This window comes from Leptosomus discolor, chromosome 21, assembly GCF_034619465.1.
Source record: "Leptosomus discolor isolate bLepDis1 chromosome 21, bLepDis1.hap2, whole genome shotgun sequence".
NCBI classification, from domain to species: domain Eukaryota; kingdom Metazoa; phylum Chordata; class Aves; order Leptosomiformes; family Leptosomidae; genus Leptosomus; species Leptosomus discolor.
In genome coordinates, this window is record NC_141411.1 from 5,912,893 (window position 1) to 5,929,240 (window position 16,348).

General features: G+C 69.3%; 2 protein-coding genes across 2 annotated transcripts; both read right to left on the reverse strand.

Annotated features, from left to right (window-relative positions):
- Nucleotides 1-1,523: 1,523 nt before the first annotated feature.
- On the reverse strand, nucleotides 1,524-8,873 carry ATXN7L2 (ataxin 7 like 2). The gene is given in 15 exon segments (XM_086476518.1): nucleotides 1,524-1,623; nucleotides 1,773-1,860; nucleotides 2,179-2,230; nucleotides 2,428-2,829; nucleotides 2,900-3,058; nucleotides 3,060-3,285; nucleotides 4,399-4,520; nucleotides 4,712-4,892; nucleotides 5,011-5,252; nucleotides 5,360-5,442; nucleotides 6,162-6,448; nucleotides 6,532-6,733; nucleotides 6,944-7,048; nucleotides 7,194-7,262; nucleotides 8,735-8,873. Coding segments are annotated over 15 exon segments (2,457 nt in total).
- Nucleotides 8,874-10,790: 1,917 nt separating this feature from the next.
- On the reverse strand, nucleotides 10,791-15,830 carry SYPL2 (synaptophysin like 2). The gene is made up of 6 exons (XM_086476631.1): nucleotides 15,780-15,830; nucleotides 15,093-15,164; nucleotides 13,478-13,602; nucleotides 12,771-12,972; nucleotides 12,491-12,682; nucleotides 10,791-10,919 (listed from the first exon to the last, which is right to left on the reverse strand). The coding sequence occupies exons 1-6, from the start codon at nucleotides 15,828-15,830 to the stop codon at nucleotides 10,791-10,793; spliced, it is 771 nt and encodes a 256-aa protein (XP_086332757.1).
- Nucleotides 15,831-16,348: the final 518 nt, after the last annotated feature.

A 16,348-nucleotide genomic window follows, 5' to 3' on the forward strand; every position in this document is an offset into this window, starting at 1 on the left:
CCCCGGCCCTGCGCCCCTGCAGCTCAGCCTGTGTCCCCCCTCCCCAAACCCCGGGCCATGTGTCCCCCCCCCCCGCGCTGGCAGCTGCCCGCTGATGCCTTGGCCAAAATAAAACGTGTGTCCCCGTCGTGCCTGTGTAGCCCTCGCCCGGTTTTGGGGGGCTCTGAGGGTCGCCCCCAAGATGGGGGCCCCTGGCTGGGTGCGGGGGGGGGGGGTTGGGGACAGTGCCACCACACCAACCCTGCGGGGACCCCAGCCGGGTTGGGGGGGGGGGGGGGGGGGTGTTTGTCAGGCTGGTGACAGCGGGGTCAGGCTGAGTCAGGGCCCTGCTGCCACCCCGGCCCCCATCTGGGGTGCAGAGTGGGGGGGGGACACGACACTGGGGGAGCAATGGGTTTGGGGGAGGAGGGGGGTCATCCCGGTCACCCCCTGGTGCGCTCACCCCGAGGCCCAGCTGACCTTGTCCCTGTTGGGCTGTGCTGGGAGGGGGCTTCTGTGCAGCCCCCCCCAGCACCGCACTGAGCCCCTCCAGTCCCCAGCACCCCACTGACCCCCCCCAGCACCCCACTGAGCCCCTCCAGTCCCCAGCTCCCCACTGACCCCCCCCAGCACCCCACTGACCCCCCCCAGTGCCCCAATGACCTCACTGCCCCCCCCAGCACCCCAATGACCCCACTGTCCCTCCCCAGCACCCCAGTGACCCCCCCCCTCCCAGCGCCCCAATGACCCCACTGCCCCCCCAGCACCACCCTCTGGTCCCCCGCCCCCCAAAGACCCTCTGTGGTCCCCAGTACCCCCCACGTCACCCCCATCTTCGCCCCCTCCCCCGGGGCGGGGCCTTACCTGCTGGGGCGGGGCCACGCAAGCGGTGGGCGGGGCTTGTCGGTCCGCGGGGGGGGGGGGGGGGGGGAAGAGACGGGGGGACGGGCTACCCCTGTCCCCAGGGCCACCCCCTGCCCCCCCCGGTGAGCCTGGGGACAGCCCCTGTGTGTCCCCCCCCCAGCCCCTGCTGTCCTCCCGCGGGGGGGACACCCCATCCCCCGCCACACCGGGGGGACCTGGCGACCTCCCCACCCCCGCTCTGCCCTCCCAAGGCTCCTGGGGGACACACCACGGTCGCCAAACACCCCCAGGACCCCCCCTCCAGCCCGCCCCCACCCCACACTACTTGGCTTTTTGTTGTGTTTTTTTTTTTTTTTCTTTTTTTTCTTTTTTTTTAAAAAAAAAAGAAACCAAAAAACAGCAATAATAATTCTTATAAATATCCGCGGCCGGCGGTAGCCGGCGTGGTGGCCCGGTGGTGGCCCAGTGGCCGGTCCTGTGCCAGAATCCCCCCCCGGGCCACGGCCGCCTCCTCTGCCGGGGGCTGGTTTAGCAGCAAGAGAACAGAACTGAGAGTCTTGAGGTATTTTTCTGGAGGTTGGGGTTTGTGGGGTTTTTTTCCTTCTTCTTTTTGTTTCCTTGGGGGGGGGTTGGGGCCTTTTTTTGTTTGTGGTTTTTTTTCCTTTTTCCCCCCCCCTTCATCAGCGTTTCGGCATTTCCCAGTGGGGGCTTCCTCGCACCCGCGGTGAAGGGACGCGGTGGGGGGTGGCCCTGGTGGCCCCTCCGTTAATGGGCTTTGGACTGCGGGAGAGGAGACGCTGGGTCAGCCATGGGGACCGGGGACAGGGGGTGGCAAAGACCCCCAGCCCACGGTGTCCCCCGATCAGGTTAGGGTGCATCCCCTGCCACAGAGGAGCGTGGCCCCAGAGGGTCCCCACCTCATCCCCCACCCAGGGTTAAGGCGGCCCGAGAAGGTCCCCGCAGCATCCCCCACCCATGACCAGGGCGTCCCAGGACCCAAGACCACCGTGTCCCCTCCTTGAGGACAGGGGATACCCAGAGTGTGCCCATGGTGTCCCCTACTTGGGACGTGGGTGGCCCAGAAGGCCCCCGTGGTGCCCTCCACCCCAGAGCCGTGGGGGTCCCCAGAGGGTCCCCGCTGCATCCACCACCCATGACCCAAAGACCCAAGGCCATGCTGTCCCCCAGCGTCCCCTATGTGAGGCCAGGGGGGCCCTATGGTGTCCCTCACCCAGGACACAGCCATTCCCAGAGGGTCCCCCCCAACCTGGGGCCATGTTGTCCCCACGGTGACCCCCTAAACTGAGACCAAGACGCCCCCACGCTCCCACCCACCCAGCACCAGGGTGTCCCTTGGGGCGTGGGCGCACACGAGCAGCCCCAAGCCCTGGGAGAAGGTGGGTCCCACCCAGTCCCCTGGGGGTGCTGGTGGCCCTGGAGGGGGTCCCCCAAATTCCACCGCCCAACGTCACACCCCAACACCCCCCAGGAGCACCCCAAACACTCGCTCCACCCCACCCTCAGCTCAGCAGGGTCTCCCCCGAGCATCCCCCCCCCCCCCCCCCCCCCCCAGCCCAGCCCTACCTTGAGGGCACCCCGCTTCTCCTCGAAGCCCAAGGGGGTCCCCGGCTTCTTCCTGCGGATGGAGCCGCCCGAATCGGGGGGAGCCGAGCCGGGGGGGGGCAGCGGGGGGCCGGGCAGGGGGGGCGCAGGCTTGGGCTTGACAGGCCGGCAGTAAGTGGCCGCGTTCTTGCGCTTCTTGACCTCGTCCTCGGAGATACACCGGGGGGGCGGCGGCGGCGGCGGCCCCCCAGGTCCGTGCAGCGGCGAGCTTCGGGGTTCCGGGGCGGCGGCAGCGGGGGGGCCGCGGCAGTCCGGGGGGGTCAGCCGTTTCACTCGCGTCGTGCCGTTGAGGAGGGCGGCGGAGGAAGAAGCCGGGCAACCCGGTGGGGTGGGTTTCGTCTTGGCTGGGGGGGTCGTCGCCATCTGGCAGCCGGGGTTTTGGCTTTTGAGCCCGTCCCCCAAACAGGTCCGTTTATAGGGGGGGGCCGCCGGCGGCGAGGGGGGGTTTCCGTTTGCGGGTCTCCGGATCCATCCCAGCGCCCGTTTCCCGAGCTCGGGAAGATTTGCTGGCCTTGGTGGAAGGCAACTTGCTGAAGGAGGGCGAGGGGATGTTGGCCGGCAAGGGGGAGGTGATGGACTGGCTGCCGCCCCCCCCCGCACTCCGGCTGGCTGCAGGCGGCCGCGGCGTGGGGGGACCCCACCGTGTAGTTGAGGCTGGTGGGGACCCGACCCTCCCGGGTGCCGGGGGGGGGCCCTGACGCCGATGAGGTCCGTGTTGGAGGGGAGGGAGTCGGGGCGACGGGGCCGAAGGCGGGGGTGGCCGGGCTGGGGGGTGCTGGGGGGGTGTGGAGAGGGGGCTCGGTGGCCGGAGGGATCTTCCTGTGGGAGGGGAGGGGAAAGGTGAGATGGGAGCCCCCCTGAATCTCCACTCCCATCCCTGTGCCCCACCATGTCCCCCCCAATTCAGGTGGGAAGGGGTGAGATGGGTGCCCCCCAAATTCCCCACTCCCATTCTTGCGCCCTACCATATCCACCTCAATTCAGGTGGGGAGGGGTGAGATCGGACCCCCCCCAAATCTCCACTCCCACCCCTGCCCCCCCATCCTTCCTAATTCAGGTGGGGAGGGGTGAGATGGGAGCCCCCCAAATCTCCACTCCCATCCCGGCGCCCCACCATGTCCCCCCCAATTCAGGTGGGGAGGGGTGAGATGGGAGCCCCCCAAATCTCCACTCCCACCCCTGCCCCCCCATCCTTCCTAATTCAGGTGGGGAGGGGTGAGATGGGAGCCCCCCAAATCTCCACTCCCATCCCTGCACCCCACCATGTCCCCCCCAATTCAGGTGGGGAGGGGTGAGATGGGAGACCCCAAATCTCCACTCCCACCCCTGCCCCCCCATCCTTCCTAATTCAGGTGGGGAGGAGTGAGATGGGAGCCCCCCAAATCTCCACTCCCACCCCTGCCCCCCCATCCTTCCTAATTCAGGTGGGGAGGGGTGAGATGGGAGCCCCCCAAATCTCCACTCCCATCCCTGCGCCCCACCATGTCCCCCCCAATTCAGGTGGGGAAGGGTGAAATGGGACCCCCCCCCAATCCCCGCTCCCATCCCTGCCCCCCACCCCATCACCCCCAATTCAGGTGGGGAAGGGTGAAAAGGGACCCCCCACAAATCCCCGCCCCCCACCCCATCACCCCCAATTCAGGTGGGGAAGGGTGAAATGGGACCCCCCCAATCCCCACTCCCATCCCTGCCCCCCACCCCATCACCCCCAATTCAGGTGGGGAGGGTGAAAAGGGACCCCCCCCAAATCCCCGCCCCCCTCCCTGCCCCCCCAGTTCAGGCACACCCCCTCCACGCCACGCTGGGACCCCGGGAAGCGCAAACCCCTCCTCGGGGCTGGGTGACTTCGCACCCTGGCACCCAGCAGCAACCCCCCAGCACCCACCATCCCGTCCCCCGCCCCACGCCCCCCCCCGGCCGCCCCCCCCTCACCTCCACATGTGGGTGCTGAGGTGCCGCTCCAGCATGGAGCCCAGCGCCGAGCAGAACCGGTCGAGCCGCCGGTTGAAGACGTAACAGCCCGGGCTGACCAGGCGGCTCCCGAAGGTGCAGAACTGGGGGGTGGGGTGGGGGTGGGGGTTACACACTCAGTATGCCCCCCAACACCCCCCCCCCCCCCCCCAAAGCATCCCACTCAGCACTGGACCCGCAGCCGGATGCAGCCGGGTGGGCTGATGGCAGGGTTGGGGGTCCCCATCCCACCCCCCCCTCACCCCCACCCCCACCCCGGGGTCCCCTCACTCACTGCTTGGGGCCGTGGTGGGCGGGTGGGGGGGCGGGGGGGCTCCTCACCCCCCTCCTCCTCGCTCTCCTCGCTTGACACCCGGTTGCCCTCCTTGGGCAGGGGGAAGGGGAACACCCCCGTGCCCCCCTCCCCGGAGGCGGCCGGCGCATCCTCAGGGTCACTGTCGGAGGAAAGCCGGGCCCTGCACCAGAAAGAGGGGGGCGGGGGGGGGGGGGGGGGAGAGATTTTTGGGGTGCCCGATATGAGGGGGGGGGTCCGTATTTCCCCACCACCACCCACCCGAACGCCGGGGTCCTCACCTGGGGAGCGGGCAGTGGGAGTGGGGGGGCTTGGCTCGGCAGGGCGAGGTGCCGGGGGGCCCGGTGGCGAGCTGCGGTAGCGAGGAGGGGTCTTGCTGGGGGGGGGTCAGCGATTCCTTGCTGGGGGGGCTCCTCTCCTTCGGCGACTCGGCCTTGCGGGAGCTGGCCTTCAGCTCGGCCACCAGCACGTCAAAGTCCTTGGCCCGACCCTGCACCTCGCGGCGCTGGTGAACCGAGTGGATCTGGGCCGGGGCGACAGCGGGGAGGGGGTGGGGGGTGAGAAAACACCCACCGGGGACCCCCACCACCCCCTCCCCCCCCCCCAGCCCCCCCCCCGGCACCCCGCTACCTTGCAGGTCAGCAAGCGGGTGCAGATCTTCTGGGTGTCGGGGTTGAGGACGCCGCACTGCCGGTTCAGGTCGCACTCCTTGCCTGCGGGCAGAGGAAGGCAGCGGGATGCCGGGGGGAGGCCGAGCTGTATTTGGGGCAGGGGGTGGGGGGTGGAGGTGGGGGGGGGACACAAGCGCTTTGTCCCGTCGCCCCCCCCCCCCCTCCCCGACCCCCCAGTATCCAACGCCCGGTTGAGGTTTCCACCAGTGGGGACGATGGGACGAGAGCGGCGGCGTGTTGGGGGGCTCTGAGGGGCTGCAGAGTCCCCGCTCCGGGGTGGGGGGACAACAGCTCTGTGGGGCGGGGGGGCCACCACCTGCCCCCCCCTCCTTTCCTTTCACACCCCCCCCCGCCCCAGTCTGGGTGTTCTGCTAACGGCGTCGCTCCCTGTCACCCGAGAGCGCCCACAGCATCTGCCCGACCCCCATATTTGGGGGGGGACACGACACTGGGAGGGGACACGCGAGGTGTGTGGCAGGTGGGTGGGTGCGGGGTTCAACCCCGGCTCACGCTCTTGCCGCCGCCGCCGCCGTTCCTCCGGGCCAGCCGGCACCGCGGGCAGAGACCCTAAACCCGCGGTCAGGGCACGGCGGCTCCTGCGGGCGCAGGAGGAGAGGGGGGAGATGCCCCCATCGGTACCTACCCCGCTGCCAGACCCGGCCGCCGAAAGAACGGCACCGGGATGCCACGCCGGGATCCGGTGCCGCGCGGCACCGACCTGCCGCCCCCACCCCGTCGCCGGCAAGGAAAGGGGGACTCACGCGCCAGCTTCTTGTGGGACCTGGGGGGCGGCTTGGAGGCACCCACGTCCTTCTCCCCCGGGGCGGGCGTGCTCTCCGGTTTGCACCCGGGGCCGTCGGCGGGCATCGCCGAATCCCCCCCGACCCCGGCCGACACCGGGGGCTCTTTCGGCACCGCGGCGGTGGCGGGTTTCCCCAGGGGTTCCTTGGAGTTGGTGGGTACGGCTTTGGGGGGCACCTTGATCCCGTGCCCGTCCGGTTTGGGGATGCTGGGAATCTTCTCCAGGTTGACCACGGGCACGAACAAGCTGGAGAGAGAATTTGGGGTCGCGGGGGGGTCACAGCGGCCCCGCGGCAGGGAAGGGGCAAAGCCGCCCGTCCCGGCGCTCACCAGAGGTTGTTGTCCTTGTCCGGCCGCTCGGGCAGGGGCTGGACTCGCCCGCGGGCACCGGGGGGCTTCTCCCGCAGCGCCTTGGCCGCGCCGGGGGTCCCGCCGGCCACCGGCTGCCCGTTGACGGCGACGTGGCACTTGGCGGCAGCGGCGGCGGCGGCGGCGCGGGCGTACAGCTTGCTGAGCGGGCCGTGGCGGCGTTCTGCCGGGACCAGCGGGACATGGCAGAGGGAGAGGGCAAGCCTGGCGTTAGCCCACGCTGGGGATCCCACCACCACGAGTCCCCCCAGCCCTGGGATGTACCGGCACGACCAGCCCCGGCTGCTTTCCCGCATCCCTCCCGGTGCCGGTGGGGATGCCGTGGTGGTGGGGAGGGGGATAGCCGTGCCCGGAGCCCCCCGCCCCGGCTCACCGCAGTGCTTCTGGAAGGCCTGGGGCTTCACCACCTGGCTGCAGTGGTTGCAAACCACCAGGTAAAACTCGTCGTGCGCCGGGCAGTGGCCAAAGATGCTCATGTCTGCGGGGCGAGAGCTCGGTGAGCGGCGCGGCACCGCTTCCACCGCCTCTCGGTGCCAGGGGAAGCAGCGCGGCCTGAGGATCCAGGCTGGAGGGGGAGCCCAGCCCCAAAACGCCGGGTTTTCTCCCCAAAGGAGGGAGCTTACCTTCCTTAATCAGGGTCATGGCGTCCAGTTTCTTGCCGCCGCTCTTCCCGCTCTCCTCCAGCTCCGACCCTGATCCTGCCGGAGACAAAACCCCGTCAGCAGCGGCCGGCACGAGGACGGTCCTGGCACTGGGTGCGGCCGCCGAGTCCTCGCCGCTGGCAGTGCCACCACCCCGGCCGTCACACACCACCAGCACTCCCGGAACAATTAAACTGGCTAAAATTGGACCAGAGGGACGGATCCATCCCAGGATCGGGGTCGGTCCCGCAGCGTGGCATCACCTCCGAGGTCCCTATCCCAACACCAGACTCCGGACGCTGCCGCCAGCCCACCGCCAGCACGGTGCGGGCGCTCCTGGGGACAGCCCCGTCCTGGCTGGGATGGGACACCCCTGGGGACACCCCGGTTCCCATCCAGCCGTGGCCCCGTGTCCTTGCTGGCTGTGCCAGGAGGGTGTCTTGGCCCCAGGTGGCTGCACCGGCCTTTGCCACGGGGGATCCGGCGTCCACCGGGCCAGCGGCGACAACGTCAGGGCCAGCTGTGCCACACTGGGTGCCCAGCACTATCTGGCTGTGCCATACTGGGTGCCAAGTCCTGTCTAGCCATGCCATACTGGGCGACCAGTCCTGTCCGGCAATGCCATGCTGGGTATATGCAGTCCTGTCTGGCTGTGCCATACTGGGTGCCCAATCTCATCCAGCCATGCCATACTGGATACACAGTCCTGTCCAGCTATGCCATACTGGATGCCCAGTCCTGTCTGGCTGTGCCATACTGGGCGCCCAGTCCTATCTGGCTGTGCCATACTGGGCACCCAGTCCTGCCTGGCCGTGACACATTGGGTGCCCAGTCCTATCTGGCAGTGCCATACTGGGCACCCAGTCCCGTCCGGCCATGCCATACTGGGCACCCAGCTGTGCACAGCCACACCAGGAGTGTCCGTACCCGGGAGCCGCACGGTGCCCGGTCCCATCCAGCCACGACGCGGGGCACCGGTGGGGCAGTGCCCAGTGTGCAGAGCCCACTGGGGCAGTGCCCAGCTCCCCAGTACAGGGCACTTGGTTCCCAGTGCCCAGTTCAGAGTACCAGGTACCCAGTACCCAACGCCCAGTTCCCCGCCTGGCCCAGCCAGTCCCCACCACCTGGTTCCCAGTGCCCGGTCAGGGGCACCCAGCGCCCTCTGCCTGGTCCGGGGTAACGACAGCAACTGGTTCCCAGTCTGGGCTACCCAGTGCCCACCGGGATATCTGGCACCGGGCACGGGCCACCTGCTAACTGGCTCCCAGTAACGAGCGCAGGGTTCCCAGTAACCACACCGGACTGCCCGGTGCCAGCTCTGGCTCTGCCCGGTACAAGGTGCCCGGTTCTCGGTGCGGAGCTCCCGCTGCCCGGTGCGGGATGCCCGCTGCCCGCCTGCCCGCCTGCCGCGCGGCGGCGCTAGGACCGGGGGGGGGGGCGGCGGGCGCGGCTCCGTTCGCGGCAACCCCCCCCCCCCCCCCCCCCCGCCCGCCGCCGCCGCCGCCGCCGCCGCCGCCCCTCACCCGGCTCGGCCGGCGGCCCGGCCCGCTCCACCCAGGCGCTCCAGCTCTGCCCCGCGAACTCGTCCAGGCTGGGCAGCCGCCGCTCCGCCGCCGCCGCCGCCGCCATCGCCGCCGCCGCCGCGCGCCCACGCGCCGCCATCGCCGCCGCCGCCGCCGCCGCCGCGGGAGCGCGCCCCCCCCAACCACCGCCGCCGCCGCCGCCGCCGCCGCCCCCGCCCCGCGCGCCCCCGCGCATGCGCCGCGCGCCCCCGCCCGCCCCGCGGCACCACGGGCGGTGTAGTCCCGCCGCCCGCCCCGCCCCGCCCCGCCCCGCCCCGCCCGGGGGCTGCCCCGCACCGGCGGGGGACCGGGACTGGCCCCGCCCCGCCCCGCCCCGCCCCGCCCCGGGCTGCGTGCAGGGCCGGGCCGGGGGCCGTATGGCCCCTCCGCGGGCGGGGCAGCCGGGGGGCGGCACCGAGCCCTGCACCGGGCTGGGGACCGGGGGTGCTATATAGCCCCTATATGGGGCTGGGGACCTGGGGTCCTATATATCCTATATGGGGCTGGGGACTGGGTGTCCTAGATACCGCCTATACGGGGCTGGGAACCTGGGGTCCTATATACCATCTATATGGGGCTGGGGACCTGGGATCCTATATATCCTATATGGGGCTGGGGACCGGGAGTCCTATATACTGCCTATGCAGGACTGGAGACCGGGGGTCCTATATATCCTATATGGGGCTAGGGACCGGGGGTCCTATATACCTCCTATACAGGGCTGGAGACCAGGGATCCTATATACCATCTATATGGGGCTGGGGACCTGGGATCCTATATATCCTATACGGGGCTGGGGACTGGGGGTCCTATATATCCTATACGGAGCTGGGCACCAGGGTCCTATATACCACTTATATGTGGGTGGGGACTGGGGGTCCTATATACCCCCTATATGGGGCTGGGGACCAGGGGTCCAATATATCCTATACAGGCCTGGGGACTGGGGGTCCTATATACCCTACACTGGGCTGAGGATCGGGGGTCCTATATAGCCCCTGCACTGGGCTGGGGACCAAGGATCCTATATACACCCTATATGAGGCTGGGGACTGGGGGTGCTATACAGCCCCTATATGGGGCTGGGGACCAGGGGTGCTATGTACCCTCCACACCTGGCTGGGGACCAGGGATCCTATATATCCCCTATATGGGGCTGGGGACCCCAGGGGTTGCCCCTACACAGCGCTGTACTCCCAGGGGTTCCATATAGCCTGGAAAGCCAGGGGTGACCTACGCATCCCGTATCCAGCTGGGGGCCCAGGGCCTATATGTGCTATATGGCACCCTACAGCAGGGGTTGTCTGTGCCCTTAGATGGGGCACGATGCTCAGGGATTCCCCCTATAGAGCTGAGCGCCCAAGCACTATATATAGCCCTACACAGAGGTAGACATCCAGATGTTCATATACAGCCCCTATAGAGAGCTGGGCCCCCAGGGCCTATACAGTGGGCGTTATCCGTACCCTTATGGAGGGCAGTTCACGAGGGGTTACCCTGTGGATGTCCAGGGGTCACCTATATATATATATATATATATATATATATATATACATACAGCCCCTGTACAGGCCCCCGGGACTTATATATACCCCTATAGAGAGCTGCCCCGCGGCGTTAACGTACACCCAGGGCACCCAGGATGTCGCACACCCCCCCCATATAGAGCCAGACACCGGGCGCTATACGCACCCCGCTATAGAGCTGGTACCCAGGACTTTTATACACGCCCCTCCCCTACAGACGTGGCCACCCCAGGGTCACACATGGCCCCCCCTTATACAGAACGGGCCCCCCGGGGTTACGCAGACCCCTATATACAGCCAGGCAGCCGCGGTTAATGCCCCCCACCCGGGGCTCCGCATCCCCCCCCCTATAGCACCCGTACCCCCGGGGCCAGCGACACCCCGTCCCCGGGCTGGCGGCCGGCGCGAGGTCCCGGGGGACGGGTGGGACCCGGGTGGGACTGGGACCCCCCCCGCCGTCCCGGGTGGCTACTGCGTCGCCCCGGGGGGGGCTACTGCTTGTCGATGGCCCCCTGCTCGGCGGCGCTGTCGCGGGGTGCAGCCGGCGCCCGCCACGCCGTCTCCTGCAGCACGAACCAGCAGTTCCCGGCCCACAGGAGGAAGCTGAGGAAGCCGAAGAGCTGGGGGGGGGGAGAGAAGGGACCCCCGGGGGGGCACCCATGGGTGAGCCTCGGCCCCGGGTGCCCCGTGTGCCCCGTGCACCCAAGGCACCTCACGCACGCACCCGGTGCACCCCATGAACCTCGTGCACTTCATGCACCCCATGCACGCCATGCACCCTGTGCACCCCATGCACCCTGTGCACCCCATGCACCTCCCACACCCCATGCAACCAAGGCACCCCATGCACCCCATGCACCTCACACACCCCATGCACCTCATGCACGCCATGCACCCCATGCACTCTGTGCACTTCACGCACCTCATGCACTTCACGCATCTCACACACCCCATGCACCTCATGCAACCCATGCACCTCACACACCCCATGCAACTAAGGCACCCCACGCACCTCACACGTGCCATGCACCCTACATGTCCCATACACCTCATGCACCCCATGCACTCTGTGCACTTCACGCACCTCATGCACTCCACGCATCTCACACACCCCATGCACCTCATGCAACCCATGCACCTCACACACCCCATGCAACTAAGGCACCCCACGCACCTCACACACGCCACGCACCTCATGCACCCTACGCACTCTGTGCACCCCATGCACCTCACGCACACCATGCACCCTACGTGTCCCATACACCTCATGCACCCCATGCACCCCCTGTGCCCCGTGCACCTCATGCATCTCGTGTGCCCCATGCACCTCATGCTTCTCGTGCACCCCATGCAACACGTGCCCCTTGTGCCCCATGAAATTCATGCACCGCATGCGCTCCATGCAGCCCATGCAGCCCATGCACCTCATGCTCATCATGCACCCCATGCACCTCATGCGCCCTATGCACTCTCTGCACCCCATGCACCCCATGTGTCCCATACACCTCATGCACTCTATGCACCCCATGCACCTCCTGTGACCCCTGCATCCCACGCACCCCACGCACCCCATGCACCTCACGGACCAGGTGCCCATGCCAGGGGCTGCCTCACCACCGCCCACCTCAGCGTGGGGATCCCCTATGGCGGGGGGGGGGGGGGGGGGGCGGGGGGGGGCGTCATGGGGGTGCAGGATGTGTCCCATGTCCCGTGGGACCCACACGGCTTTAGCACCGCGGCCACGGGGCGCGTGTGCGCCCGGTTCCACCGCCCCGTCCTGGCCGAGCTCAGGGCTGTGGCACGCGTGTGCACGCACGAGGGCTCGCGGGCGTGAGCGTCCGCGGGGGCGCCCCCCGCGTGTACCTGCCCGTGTGCACCGTGTGTTCGCGTGTGCATTGTCACACGAACACACGGGGCGCAGGGGTGCGTGTTCACGGGTTTGGCAAGCGTGTGCAGGCGTCCACACACATGTGTGTGTGTGCGCGCAAGCGTGCGTGCACGTGTGCGTGCGTGTGTGCACACGTGTGTGCCTCCGCAAGGGCGGGGGGCTGCTTAGCTCTGCTGGAAGCACCCCAAATCTCTCCCCCGGGCAAATGAAAACGCGTGCCCACGTGTGCGTGCCCGTGGGCGCCCGTGCAGGCGTGTGCCTCCGCCCCGTGTGCACCAGCACGCGCCGGCGCCCGGCTCTCACCACCGAGATGTTGGCCAGCCCCATGGCCGGCGTGGCGCCGGCGTTGCAGACCACCTCCTCGCCCTGGCAGACCCCCATGGCGGCGATGAGGCTGGCCGGCCGCGTGGCCGCCTTCACGTCGGTCAGCCCCTTGCCCCACGCCGCCGCCGCCACCAGCCAGAAGAAGGCGAAGCAGAGGGTGACGCAGAAATCCTGCCGGGATGGAGACCACCGGGCTCAGCCCCGGCACGGAGCGGCACAGGATTTGTCCCACCCCGCCTTGGGGATGGACCTGTCTTACCGCGAAGGGGAGCTTCTTATTTTCGCCGTAGAGGGAATGAAAGCGCAGGTAAAGCACCAGAGCTGCCATGGCGTAGAGGAAGGAGAAGACCCCCAGGGTCACGAAAAATTCGGCGGGAGCAGAAAAATCGCCGACGAGGTGCAGGGTTTGGGTCCCCGACTCCCCCTCGCAGTCCGGCATCTCGAAGGGGATCTGGTATAACCTGGGAGAGCGGGAAGGGGATGCTGGGTGACCCGGGAACGGAGGGGACAATGGGGAGGGCACTGCCAGCCCGAAAGAACGGCGCTGGGGTGATCCCCCGGGGATGGAGGGCACGGACCCGCTGCCGGGTCGGAACCTGGACGCTTTGCCGCGGTCCGGTGCCCCGGCACAGGGCTGGTGGCAGAGGGAAGGGGTTAAAACTGGGGCGTGTGGCTGGTCTGGCTCCATCCTGATTAAAGAGGATCCCCCCTGACGGTGTCGGGAACCGGAGCCGGGGGATGCCCCGCGGCGCTGGGGTGCAGGTCCCCAGCCAGACGTGTCACCCCCCCTGCCCGCAGAGACCATGGCTGCCATCCCGTGGGGGTCCCAGCAGCCAGGATGGGGTTTAACCGCAACCCAGCACCCCACATCCCCCCCACCCCCGGCTCGCTGTGGAGCCACGCTGGGTGCCAGGGAGGGCTCCTGGTGGTGGTGGCAGGGGTGGTCCGGGCTCAGCACCCCCCTACCTGAAGGGGTACCCGAACTGGATGGAAATGGCGCTCATCTCTTTGGTTTCGCCGCCGCATCTCACCGTCGCCCCGGTCTCGCCGCTGAAGGAGCCGCAGGCCCCGAAGGCGAAGATGGCGAAAAGCTGAGGGAGAGGAGCAGCGGGTCGGGGGGGGTGGGGGTGGTGGGGGGTGTCAAGACCCTGGGGACCCCCCGCCAACCTGGGGTAGGAGGCACCCAACCCGGGGGGTTCGCACCCTCCGGCGCTGAGTCACGGCGGCGGCGCAGGGCGAGCTGCCACCCCGCAGCTGTCGGCCTCGTGCGCCAGCACCGGGGCTGCCGCGGGCACCGGGATTTGTAGCCGGGGGTGAAACGGGGCAGGGGCGGGGGACGATATTCTGGAGGGGGACAGCAAGGCCACCCCCACCCCCCTTCATTTTAGGCAAGGTGCTGAGCGTTGGAGCAGGTTTCCAGCAAGCCGGGAGCATCCCCGCGGCGGGACCCCCGGGTTGTCCTGCTGCCATCGCTCCCCCTCCCCGGGGAGCCACCGCTGCCATTTCCCGGTGCTGGAAATTTGGGTTATTCCCAAATAGTTTCCTGGAAACTCATCCCAGCTGAGCTCATGGCTTCCCAGGGCCGGCCGGGTGAAGCGGGGAAGCCGAGCGGCCAGGCCTGACGCCGTGGGGATGGGCAGGACCATGTACGGCCCCGGAAGGGCGAAGCAGGAGCGTTGACGGCCACCCCGGGGATTTTCCCCCCGCTTTCAGCTTTGGGGTGTCTGTGCACGTGGGGCCTGATCCTGCACGGTGGCCCCTGCTCGCAGGGGGTGCCCAGCACCTTCCCGGGGGGGGATTATCCAAAGCAAAAAGCTGTGGGATTGAGGGAAAAGCCCCCTCGACTCGGCTCCTCTGGGCAGGAGATGCCCAAATAGGTCCAGCCTTGCGCCTCAGGGCTGAGCACCCCCCCTCCGTGCCTCAGTTTCCCCAGTGCTGGCGCCTGGACGTGCGGCCGGCTGGGAGCCCCCAGGCCACGGCGAGGCCCTGCCGCAGAAATGCTGCCCTGAAATACAATCCCGGAGCCATTCATGGCACGGCCGGGATGAGGCCACGGGCGCTTGACTCCCCCCTGTCCCCGTGTCCCCCTTCCTGGGGCCCGCTGACCCCCCGCCGCCCTCTCCACCTGCCCACCCGCTGCCCCCCCCAAGCCTGTGGGAACACTGGGGACCCCGCACCCCGATGTCACCATCCCCTCTGGCGTGGCTGGACAAAGCCACCTGCTCAAGGTCACCGGGGGAGGGGGGGGGCGCATGGCCTGAACCCAGGCGTCTTGGTGGCCTTGCACCCCACCTCCCCTGGAGCCCCCCCCGGGATGGGGTCCCCATGCCTGGGGTTGGGGGGAGGCTCTGAGGGGGCAGGGGGAGGCTCCAGGGTCTCCTCATCCTGGGCGGGGGGGGCTTTAGGAAAGCGATGGGGCACCCCAAATCTGGGGGTGGGGGGAAAGTGCTGGACAGGGGTCCCAGGGGACCAGCACCCAAGGGTGCTGGGGAAGGGGCTGTGCTTGGAGGGGGCTCCTGGGAAAACGCCCGGGATTTGGGGGGACACACACAAACACCGGGGAGGGAGGGGGTGCACTCACCCATTCCAGCACCTTGATGAAGCCCAGGGGCTCCAGGAGGCGGCCCCAGCGCACCCCACCCAGGACGCGGTCCTGCGGGGAGAGAGCGGCGGGAGCCGGGGCACCGGGGCGGCACCGGGGGCTGCTGCGGGGGACCGGGGGCCTGCTCCCAGGGGCTGCTCTGGGCGGGGGGGCTGCCCCGGGCGGGGGGGCTGCCCCGGGGGACAGGGGGGGGCTGCAACGGGAGGTGCCCTGGTCCGGGGACTCCACCGGGGGACAGCAACGGGGGACCGAGGGGGCTGCTCCGGGCGAGGGGGTGGTGCATCGGGACGCGGGGGGCTGCAACGGGAGGTGCCCCGGTCAGGGGCTCCACGGGGGGACAGCAACGGGGGACCGCGAGGGCTGCTCCGGGCGAGGGGGCTGCACAGGGGGACCAGGGGGCTGCAACGGGAGTTGTCCCGGTCTGGGAGCTCCACCGGGGGACCGAGGGGGCTGCTCCAGTCCGGGGGCTCCGCCGGGGGACCGGGTGGCTGCACTGGCCACGGTACCAGAACAGCGGAGGGTTGCACCGGGACACTGGAAGACTGCACCGGGGATGGCACCGGGACACCGCGGGGCTGCACGGGGAGTTGCGTGGGGACACCGCGGGGCTGCCCTGGGCACCGGGGTGACGCGGGGGAGGGAGGTGGTGTCGCACCGGAGCCCTACCTGGAGCCGGGGCGCTTTGTCTCCGGCCGCGGGGGCGCCGGGCTCCGACATGGCCGGGCCGGGGGCGGTCGGTGCTGCCTCCACCGCCCGCTGGGACCGCTCCGCTGTCAGAGCCGCCACGGGGAACCCCACCGCCCCCCCCCCGGGACGGGTAGCACCGCCCCGCCTCCGGCAAGGCTCCCGGTCCGCCCCCGGACACCCCCGGGACAGCCCCCCCGCCCCCGGTCCGCCCCCCGGTCCCTCCGCCCAGTGGCAGAGTCCCCCCGAGGGGTGTGGGTTCGTCCGTCCATCAGCTCGTCAGACCCCCAATTAGTCTCCATGTGCCCCTCGGCCCTGGAACGGGACGGGGAACCTCTGAGCCGCGCCGGGATCCGGTTCCCGGTGCGGTGCCGATAGCCCGGGCCGGTAACGGGGCTATCGGCACCGCACCGGGAACCGAGTCCCGGCGCGGCCCCGGAGGACCCTGGAGCATCCCGGTGCCTCTGCCCCGGTGCCTCTGCCCTGGCACCCCCGCCCCGGCACCCCCGCCCCGGTAACCCCCGCCCCGGTACCCGCAGCGCGCCCGCTCG